Source organism: Plasmodium malariae (genome assembly GCF_900090045.1).
Source record: "Plasmodium malariae genome assembly, chromosome: 9".
NCBI classification, from domain to species: Eukaryota; Apicomplexa; class Aconoidasida; order Haemosporida; family Plasmodiidae; genus Plasmodium; species Plasmodium malariae.
In genome coordinates, this window is record NC_041783.1 from 881231 (window position 1) to 892800 (window position 11570).

The following is an 11570-nucleotide window of genomic DNA, read 5'->3' on the forward strand; positions in this document are numbered from 1 at the left end:
ACAATTTTAGGAAAAGAATTTTAAAAATATTAAAAAAATGAAAAATTAAAAAAATTTAAAATATAAATATACCGTAACAACAATCACAACTACAGCAGTAGCAGTAATCATACTACCAATAAAGGCCTAAATTTTTTTTTTTTTTTTTTTAAACCACCGGACTTCCCATCTTTCTGATACGCGCAAGCCTAATACCCTCGTATCCTCAAGTTAAGCCTACATACATATATATGAGGTCTATACAAAAGGCATTTTTATATGCGACAAATATTTCCTATGTATTTTTATAAATCCTGTTCTCGTTTCCGTCTAAGTTAGTTTGCTTATGTTTAAATCGAAATAACATTAATCATTGCACTCTTGTGTGTAATTGCTAAGTAGTGAGATGAAGGCATTCCTTTATATAGTGAATACGTTGTTACGATTGGAGATATACGATAAACTGTTCAACGTTATGGTAGGCTTCTCACTTCAACACATCACTTCTAGTATTTTCTGTGTGTAATGATATGCTTTTCCCATTCTGTTCCCCTTTTTTACTCCTCTTTTTGTTTTACAAACGTATGTATAACTATGTCCTGTATAAGTAGAAAAAACACCGATAAGATATGCATTCTAGACGCTTAACCATCATGTACACATATATTTTTCTTATATCATATTGTAGATATGTTCAAAACCTTGTAATCTTTTTTAGTACCATCTGGGGATGCACTTTTCCCCTTGCCCGCTTTTTCATCATCCCTTCTTCTTTTTGTACCTCCTGCTTCTTTAACATGTTCAGCTCGTTCATCTTGCTCGTCTCGTTCCTCTCTTTCTGCCCGATCGACTTCCCCTCCTTCTTCTTCTTTTCCTTTTTCACTTATCCCATTCGACTTTGCTAGTACAGATTTGTTACTGACCGCCCCCCTTCCCTTGTCATCACTGCTCTTTTTGGTAACACCAGGTCCGTCTTGATCGCTTTTATTACAACACCTGTCCAAAGAGGATAACGTCAACTGGTCACTACCATCTCTATTCCCACCTGAACTCTGAGAGGTCTCACTCTGAGAGGTCTCACTCTGAGTATCCTCACTACTGGGTATAAGTTTGTACGGATTTGCCTTGACAAACTTTTCGTAATTAGACTTTATAGGGTAAGGACGTTCACCTACACATTTTTGAATATCCTGGTAAGATATAGTTTCCTTCTGATATAACAAATTAGCCAAGTTATGTACATGTTTTTCATTTTTCAAAAGTATTGTTTTTACTCTATTATACTGCGACTCAATTAATGTACGCACTTCGTTATCTATTTGATGTGCTAAGCATTCTGAATGAGGTCTATACAAATTATACTCACTAGTAGAATTAGGTTGAAAAGAAACTAATCCTATTTCTTTGTTCATTCCATACTGAGATACGTATGAATAACATAACTGTGTTACTTTATTTAAATCATCAATTGCTCCTGTCGTAATTTTTCCAATAAATAATTCTTCAGATGCTCTTCCTCCTAATATTACTGCAATTTTATCTAATATCTGTTCTTTCGAAAATAGCATTATTTCTTCACTCAGGTGTTGTGAGTATCCTAGTGCACCATTATTCCTAGGTATTATTGACACTTTTAAAACTGGGTCGGCAAATTCTAGAAACCATCCAATAAGTGCATGCCCAGTTTCATGATATGAAATAATTTTCTTTTCATATGGTGAAATAAGGGATGAAGATTTAGGTAAACCACCTATAACTCTTTCAATTGCTAACTCAAAATCTTTTACCTGTACTCCTATCATGTTCGATCTTCTAGCACATTGAATAGCTCCTTCATTAACGACATTTGCTATATCAGCTCCAACAAAACCAGGTGTTAAAGATGCTAATATGTAACTAATATTTTTTATATCTAACGTTTCGTGTAATTTTAAATTCTTTAAATGCACTTGAAATATTTCCGACCTTTCATCTATATCTGGTTTACTAATATTTACAATACGATCAAATCTACCTGGTCTAGTTATAGCTGGATCTAATATATCTACTCTATTAGTACCAGCTAAAATGACAACTTTATCATTAGATGTATGAAAACCATCCATTTCGACTAACATTTGGTTTAATGTATTTTCTCTCTCATCATTTCCACCTCCCGCAAATCCTCCTTTTGATCTTTTTCTTCCTACTGCATCTATTTCATCAATAAAAATTATAGATGGAGCATGTTTTCTTGCTTGAGCAAATAATTCTCTTACTCTTGATGGTCCAATACCTACAAACACTTCGATAAAATCACTTCCACTAATATTAAAGAAAGGAACATTAGCTTCTCCTGCAACTGCTTTAGCTAGTAATGTTTTCCCTGTTCCTGGTGCACCACATAATAGTGCACCCTTTGGTATTTTTGCTCCAAGTATTTCGTATTTAGATGGATTTTTTAAAAAGTCTACAAATTCCATTATTTCTTCTTTTGCTTGTTTCATACCTGCTACACTTGAAAATTTAACATCCGTTTTATAATTATTTTTATTTATTGGAGTTATTTTACTAAATTTAAATAGTCTATCCATACCACTATTAGATACATTTTTTAAAGTGATTTTTTGAAATATAAAAATTAATAATAAAAAAAAAAGAATACTAGGTATATAACTCTTCACCTCATTTAATAAATTCGTTTCATTCATATATTGAACTTCAATTAATTCTTCTCTTTTTATATTCATTTGTTTCTGCATCTCTTCTACTTTTCTTTCAAATGAATCACTATTACCTATACGAAATGAAATATATTTCAAATGATACTTTGTAACCCCATGACTATTTAAATAAGCCTTCACATAATCTTTATTTATTAACTTTATCTTTTCTATATATCCCTTTGCCAAATAATTGTAAAAAAAATCGTTCTGACTCACCTCGTTATATAAACTATTCGAGTCTACAAACAGTAGAAAAAGTAATAATAATAAAAAAAAGACATAAAAAAAGTAATTGTCAAACTTTTTATGTTTATCTTCCTCAGGTTTAAACGAATTTGGTGAAGCATTCTTCTTTTCGAATCGTTCAAATCCTTTGGGTGCTTTTGAAAAGTATATCTTTCTCAAAAATGAAAAAAAGGGTATTCTATCATATATAACTTTACTACTATTACAAAATGGCATACTTCTTTTTATCAGCCAAGGGCTCTTATTTATCCTTTCTCTACACATGTGTACTAGTATATTCAGCATATATCTTACTGCAAAAATCTTATCTTTAAAACATACATAATCACTGCGCCGCATATAATTATGTGCATCATTCGAAGTACTACTACACGAACTATTATATCTTCTACCATTTGCCGTGTTGTACCAAGTGCTACTCCAAATGGACTTAGCATGCTTTTCATACTTTCCAAAATTATACTTATTTAAAAAATATAAACTCATATGATTCATTTTTGCATATTTTAAAAAAATATTAAAAAGCAATTCTTTATTATCCCCACCGGTGTTGTTCCTACTACCAGTAGTACACCATTTTTTCTGAAGTAGACTTACCAATGAATATAAGGAAAAATTGTTTTGAATATTCTTCTCATTGCTTATAGCTACTCCGCTAAATTCTTTTTCTATACCTTTATTAAAATTTTTTATACATATCAAAGAGCTGTGGAATCTTTTTTTCCCTACCCCTTCTTCATGTTGCATTATACTCTTTAATCTTTCTATTCCTCCCCAATATTTACCACTGTTGTATGGCCTTTTTTCATTGTATAAGACCCTCCTACCCCTTCGCAGGACATACATCTTGAGCATTTTGCTCCACGTTGTTTAGTTCTACTTTGGTTTGTTTTCTCTTCTTTTTTCTTTTTTCTTTTTTTTTTTTTTTTTTTTTTTTAACTTTACTAATTCCACGATATTGTATGTATCTTTTTCAATGAAATTACATAAAATACCGGCAAATTTTGTCATCATAAATATGTAGGTTGGTTAACATGTGCAGCAGCTGATATGAGACAAGGTTACCCCTTGGAGTCTAAAGCGCAAAATAATTATTTATAAATACACAAGTTCACGCTATAAGATCCTCTCCACTTATTCTCCTATCTACTATTCAACACATTCCCATTATATTCGTTCATGCATGTAAAAAAGTTGTGTACGTACACCCTTCAGTGAGAATGCTTTGCATACCTAGGTTGTCAATACGTACGAACAGGCAAGTATGTAAACATGCATACTTAACTAAATACATACATAACTAAATACATGCATAACTAAATACATGCATAACTAAATACATTCATAACTAAATACATGCATATCTAAATACATGCATATCTAAATACATATATAACTAAATACATGCATAACTAATTACATGCATAACTAAATACATGCATATCTAAATACATGCGTATCTAAATACATGCGTATCTAAATACATATATAACTAAATACATGCATATCTAAATACATATATAACTAAATACATGCATATCTACAAATGTATTTACATCCATGTATATATATGCATGTTATAATTGACCATCGACATATTAAACGAAGAGAAAAGTCTATCACAAAATAATGTACGAGCATAGCTAACAAAGATATGCAACTCCAAATTGTTGTCAGATTTGTTGTTACAGAAAAATTTAACCACGTTCTCTTAACATTACTATGCATAATTTTGTTTTTTCCCAGTACTCCTAAACGTATTAGAGTTGTATATGTATACACTTCTATGCGCATACATGGGTACATATACTGGAACAAACACAGGTACATGCAAAGGTACATACATAGGTATACATGTACTTATATATATATCACGTACACGTAGTTACGTATTCATACGTTCATCGCTTGAGAGCTAACCCTCTTCAATATAAAACACAACGCATTAAATGTCGAGCAGATGACTACATAAATCTCCTTAAAACAAATTCAAAAAAAAGGTACATATATATGTATATACATATGTATATGTTACGGGGAAATATATAAATATTTCAAATGAAGTAGGATAAATAATATGCCATAAATAAAATAGCACAAATGAAGTTGAAATAAATTAAAAAAAAAATATAATTTTTACATAACATTCTCCTAACAGCATTAATGAAGTACTCTCGGGGAGGGGGACAAACAGCTTCGTATTCTTTGGACTGCTCAAAATAGGAATATAAATGTATACACAAATATATATATATATTTAAATATATTTATATATATATGCTGCATGCTAAAATTTTTGTAAAATCGCTTTTTTTTTCTTTTTTTTTTTTGTTAAATGATCAGAAAAAAAAAAAAAAGCAAGTGCAAGTGTTGAACATGACCATATGCAATATATGCGGGTTTATTCTTTTTTTTTCTTTTTTGCGAATGTAAGTACCCGCGTTTGTACATATACACAAGCATATATTTGCTCTTCCCTGCTAATCATCTTTCTTATTCTGCAGTAACGTTACGTTTTCTTTTAAAAATAAAAAAAAAGGACTCGTAAAAGAAAAAGAAATTTGTACGCTTCATTGTATCACTTCTTACTTAAGACCTATGTATATAATATACATTTAAAAAATAAAAGATTTGTACTATTATTTGTTACAAGCATTTCAAAGTCCATTCGCTTTGCCCTATGATTGCCCTATGAGATAGTACATCCATACTAAGACGCGCTACTCATGTATACGTACAAACATATGTAGGTAGGTTTATACGTACTCGTATATATATATATGTGTATGTAGGTATATGTGTATATAGGTATATGTGTATATAGGTATATGTGTATGTAGGTAAATTTGTATATAGGTATATATGTATATAGGTATATTTGTATATAGGTATATATGTATATAGGTATATTTGTATATAGGTATATATGTATATAGGTATATGTGTATATAGGTATATGTGTATGTAGGTGTATTTGTATATAGGTATATTTGTATATAGGTATATATGTATATAGGTATATATGTATATAGGTATATATGTATATATACGTACATATTGTAAGTGGAACTAACTTCCACACAAATCATGCCCTTGTTCAATAATTTTTTTAGTTTTTTATTTTGCCCTTCACTAGTATAAATTGCTATTTCTTTTTTTTCATTTTTTTCTTTTTTTTTTTTCCATCCCGTTTTTTCGCAATTCCCATTATCGTAATTCTGCTCATGATATTACGTTTGAAACAAAAATTTTTGATGAATTTTTTGGTTTATGCTTTTTAAAATCGTAAAGCATAGAAATAGCAAAATATATTAGATAATGTAGACAAAAGGTGTATAATTTCCTCATGTCAAGATAATTGTCGAATTACATAATTCCATTCAGTTTCTCAACAGAGTGTATACATGCCCGTTGTAAGTACCTTTGTTTACATGCACATATATGTACATGTGCATGTAATAAAGCACAAGCTGATCTCATCAGAGGCAAATGCATAAGCTTCACATGTAAGATACAAAAAGATATTGAATTTAAAAGAACATATAACGTTTAGCTATATCTTAATATAATTTCATTCATGCCAATATTTTAAAGGACAAAGTAGACCATGCACTTAATCCTTTTAATAGGGAAAAATAAAGGTAAATTTGAAAATTGAGTTGTATCGGAAGAGGTGTATTATGTGTGCATATGCATATATATATATATATATATGCACTCGTTACACCATTTTTAAATAATTAAAATCTGCTATGTAGAAACACCGGTTCTCGTACTTTTTGTATTTACTGATCCAAAATGGACCTTGCAGTTTCCCTTCAGCGAAAGGGACAGATTAGAGAAACAAATATCAAAAAGTCAGGTAAACAAATAAAATGTAAAAAAATAGAGGGGGAGGAATGAAAAAGGAAAAGAAATCATAAATAAAAATAAAACAATGAGAACGAAAAAGAACTAAAAAGATAATAATAACAGGTACGTTTAACGACATACGTCTTATTTAATTCGCGGAAGAAGAAATAAAAGGTGTTCTCTTCACGTAAAATAAGAAATGTTGCAATTGTTCTTTTTTTTTTTTTTTTTTGTATTTGTTTTTGTTTTATTTTTCGTACAATTTTCAAACATGTGAGTAGACGCTAATATATTAACAAAATGGTAAAAACCCGCTAACAGTTACTATCACACTAAATTTTTTTTCCTTAACCATTTTTGCTTTGTTTCTCCGCTTTTTCTTTATCTACTAAATTTCATTTGGACTGGAAGTTATGGGAAAAGAAAAAATAAAATAAAATAAAATAAAATAAAAAAAAAAAAAAAAAAAAATAATAAAATAAAATAAAAAAAATAAATGTTAAATGTTATGTACTATAAAAAAAGATAATTTGCCCGTACATGTTTTCTTCTTAACTACTATCAAGAAGAGAACATGTTTACTTTTTCTTAATAGAAGAATTCCATTTCTTTTTTCTTTTACCATTTTTTATATGTGTGAAAAATGTAATTTTTTTTTTTTTTTTTTTTTTTTTTATTCTTGGAGTTTTTTTGTTTAATTATATGAACGTCAAATGAGAATCCAACTGAGGGGAAGAGTATACACATGCCCGTGTATATATATCATCACAGTGTACATATGTGTATATATATAAATTTGTATGTATATAAGAATATGTGTACGTGTATACGCGAGTACCATGGGTTATGGTCATTGAAGTGTGAGAACTATTCTGTGGGCAAAAATATCTTTCCCTTATAACGATTACATTTCTAATTGAATTATTATTATTTTATTTTATTATATTTTTTTTTTTTTTTATCTTTTTATTATCTGTAATGTTATTAGGATTATATAAGGAAACAAAAAAGAATAGATAATTTTTTTTTTTTTTTTTTTTAACCATGCAAACAACTTAAAAGGTGAGAAAAAAAGAAAAAAATTAAATTATACATAAACATGAACACGAAATGAACATAAACATAAGCATAAAACGTAACATGTAACTAGTAACATGAAAAATATAACAAATAAAATCTTACATGTACAATGTAACATGTATATTGTAACATGTATATTGTAACACGTATATTGTAACACGTATATTGTAACATGTACAATGTAACATGTATATTGTAACACGTATATTGTAAGATGTATACTGTAACACGTATATTGTAACATGTGAAACGTGAAAGATTGTTATAACGCCCCCCTTTCATAAATTTTCTTTTTTTTTTTTTTTACTCTTAACTTCTTAACGATTTTATTTTTAAAAAAATATATCATTTGAGAATGCGAAGAAGTTCATGATTTTATACAGGTTGTTAAACAATTCCTCTGTTTTTGCTACACACGAAAAATAAAAGTGAAAAGGGGATAAAATAAATACAACTTTTTTTTTTTTTTTTTTTGCCTATTTGCTTTCTCTTTTATCCCTTCATCTCGTTGTTGTCCAAAATATGAACATGCTCATGTTCAACTGTACGAGTGACCCAAAAAGCGTTTTCAAGATGCCTTAATTTTTTTTTTTTTTTTTGTTTCATGCCATCGTGTGTATGTATATATATATATATATATATATATATATATATATATATATATATGTATATGTATGTATGTGTATATGTCTGTTTGAATAATTGTATGTGTAATTATACGTGTGTATGTATAAAAGTATATGTAAATGTATGTACTTTTTATGGGTATATGCATTTTTCTTAAGAATTAACATCATGGACGTTTCATTTTTCTCATATAAATAAAAATCATCAGTTATGCACGCCCAAAATATTCCATCAAAAAATACTTATCTTACATTTACTACATACACACACACACACACACACACACACACACACACACACACACACACATACACACACAACGTATTACTTATATTTCGCCCCCATTACATCCATTTCACTATTCAGTCAAACGTAAGGGTACATACACACGCCTTTTCACCGCTTTATGGGCAAATGAGTAATTACTACTTAGGTAAAGCAGTAGTGAAGTAATTAGGCAGTTAAGAAGCGGTACAGTGAGAAGGAAGCTACCAAGTATTCAAATCGCTAACTAATTCTACGGTTTTTCAAAGGCAAAAAATGCAAATACCTGTACGTGCAAGCTCATTTTTTGAAAATCATTAAGATATCCAAATATTAGCAAGGAGGAAAAGCGTCCCGAATTTTTCTTCATGGGTGTTTATCCGCTCGAACATGCGTACACATATATAGGTACCTGTATATATGTACATATATATACGTATATATATATACATATATATATATATATTTATTTATTTATTTACATATGCATATGTAGAACGAATAGTACACACCCAAACGAGCAGACCTCCAAGTACATTGACACACATACATGAACCACTGTGCAAGTCTGCATACAACAGCTTGCAGGAAGTCTTAGAATGATGGAAAAAAAAAAGTCAACAACACATAAAAGTTATGTGAAGAGCAAAAGGAATAACCATGATATGCCTATATACATATCAAAGAGTAACTTAATCGATACTAATACAAATACCAGTAGTGAAGTTGAGCAGTACTCATTAGATATGATTAATATGAACAATATGATGATGAACAGAAACAATATAATGTGTAATGACAGAAATTATATAAATAATAATCAAAATTTTGGGAATGGTATAATATATGTGAATGATAAACAATATGAAAGAATATTAAAAAGAAGGATGCGTAAAATAAAACAAGATATTGAAAAAAACAGGAAAGTTAGAGTATATATTGCTATTCAGAAAAAAAATAATTCTTCCATAAGCAGTTTTAGCAATAATAATATGCATGATAATATGCATGATGGTATGCATGATGGTATGCATGATAATATGCATGATGGTATGCATGATGGTATGCATGATGGTGTGCATGATAATATGCATGATGGTATGCATGAGAATATGCATGAGGTTATGCATGCGCATTTAAACAGTAACTTCAACACATCTTTATATAATTATGATTTAAATTCTAATGATTCGTTAATGAAAGTAATTGATAACCATACTAGTACTTGCACGCATACCCATAAGAATAGTAGTCAAAATAATAGTAGTAGTAATCTTAATAATAGTAGTAGTAATCATAATAATAGTAGTAGTAATCATCATAATAACAATAGCAACAGTAATAGTAATCATAATAATAGCAACCATAATAATAGCAGTAGTAGTAATAATAATAACAACTACATGGATCTGTATGAAAATATGAAATCTATATTTGCCATGAAAACTAATAAACGTTACAATAATGGTAACAGCATATATTTAAATAACTACAACAGTAGACTTCCTGCCAATATAAATTCAGAGGATGATTATAAAAAGTATATAAATATGTGTGATATGAGTGGTATGGACGATGTAAGCGGTATGGACAACATAAACGGAATGAACAACGTAAACCGAATGAACAACATAAACGGAATGAACAACATAAACGGAATGAACAACATAAACGGAATGAACAACATAAACGGAATGAACAACATAAACGGAATGAACAACATAAACGGAATGAACAACTTAAATGGCGTGAACAATTTTGTGGAGAACTACAGCGATATGAAAAGTGTGCATCAAATTCCTAATATGTCCAATTTCCCTAATTTGGTTTGTGCGAATAATATGAAGCACGGGGTTCATATGGACGATATTGAAAATATGGATGATGTGGAAAACATGCACAACATGCACAATATGCACAACATGAACAATATGAACAATATAGAAAATATGAACAGGGCAAAAAATATGAACGGTGCAGAAATGATGAACGGGTCAGAAATGATGAACGGGTCAGAAATGATGAACGGGTCAGAAGTTATGATCGGTTCAGAAATTATGAACAGTGCAGAAAATATGAACAATACAGAAAGCATGAACAATATGGAAAATATGAACAACTTAAACAATTTTTCTAATGATATGAGTGGCAATTTTTCATAGAGTTAATACAATGACTATCATTTATTTTTACCCCTATGTAGAACATGCTCAGTAACATTTGGCATCTAAAACAATGTTATATAGATCATACATTTCACACTCGGATTTTTTTTTTTTTTTTGTAGTCAAGAAAAAGACTTAAGAAGTGAGAAAAAAAAAAAATAAAATAAAAAGATAAAAAGGATAAGACATATAAAGAAGATAAAAAATAAGGAAAATAAATACATAATAATAAAAAAAAAAAAAAAAAATTAACTACCATTATATGCATATATAACACAACTGTTACATTTTTTTTTTTTTTTTATTCTTAAGTAAATTCATGTTTAACATAGAAAATAATTTGACGATAATTACAGCGATTTTCTTTCCCTCATTAAAAATATAAAAATAGGCGAATATTCTTTAACCTAAATTGCTTATTATTATCTATAATTTTACATATAAATTTTAGCTACAGATACTATATGTTGTGCTTACTTTGCTTTCCTTTTTCGCTTTTTGCTGTGTCTTAAAAGGGGAAGCATTTAATTGTGTATTAATTCACCAACAAATTTATACACATACTTGTGTATTTACATTCATACACATGCACATATGTGCGCATATGCGACCCATTTGATATTTTTTGTTTTATTTAACTTATGTTAAACTA

At 29.1% G+C, this 11570-nt stretch overlaps 2 protein-coding genes across 2 annotated transcripts; one reads left to right on the forward strand and one right to left on the reverse strand.

The window, feature by feature from the left end:
- Positions 1-656: 656 nt before the first annotated feature.
- Positions 657-3785, reverse strand: PmUG01_09028900 (ATP-dependent zinc metalloprotease FTSH, putative; the record flags this gene model as incomplete). The annotated part of the gene is made up of 1 exon (XM_029004978.1): positions 657-3785. One exon carries the CDS (start codon positions 3783-3785, stop codon positions 657-659), a length of 3129 nt encoding a protein of 1042 aa, XP_028861613.1.
- Positions 3786-9352: 5567 nt separating this feature from the next.
- On the forward strand, positions 9353-10915 carry PmUG01_09029000 (conserved Plasmodium protein, unknown function; the record flags this gene model as incomplete). Its single annotated transcript, XM_029004979.1, has 1 exon — positions 9353-10915. One exon carries the CDS (start codon positions 9353-9355, stop codon positions 10913-10915), a length of 1563 nt encoding a protein of 520 aa, XP_028861614.1.
- Between the last annotated feature and the right edge of the window lie 655 nt (positions 10916-11570).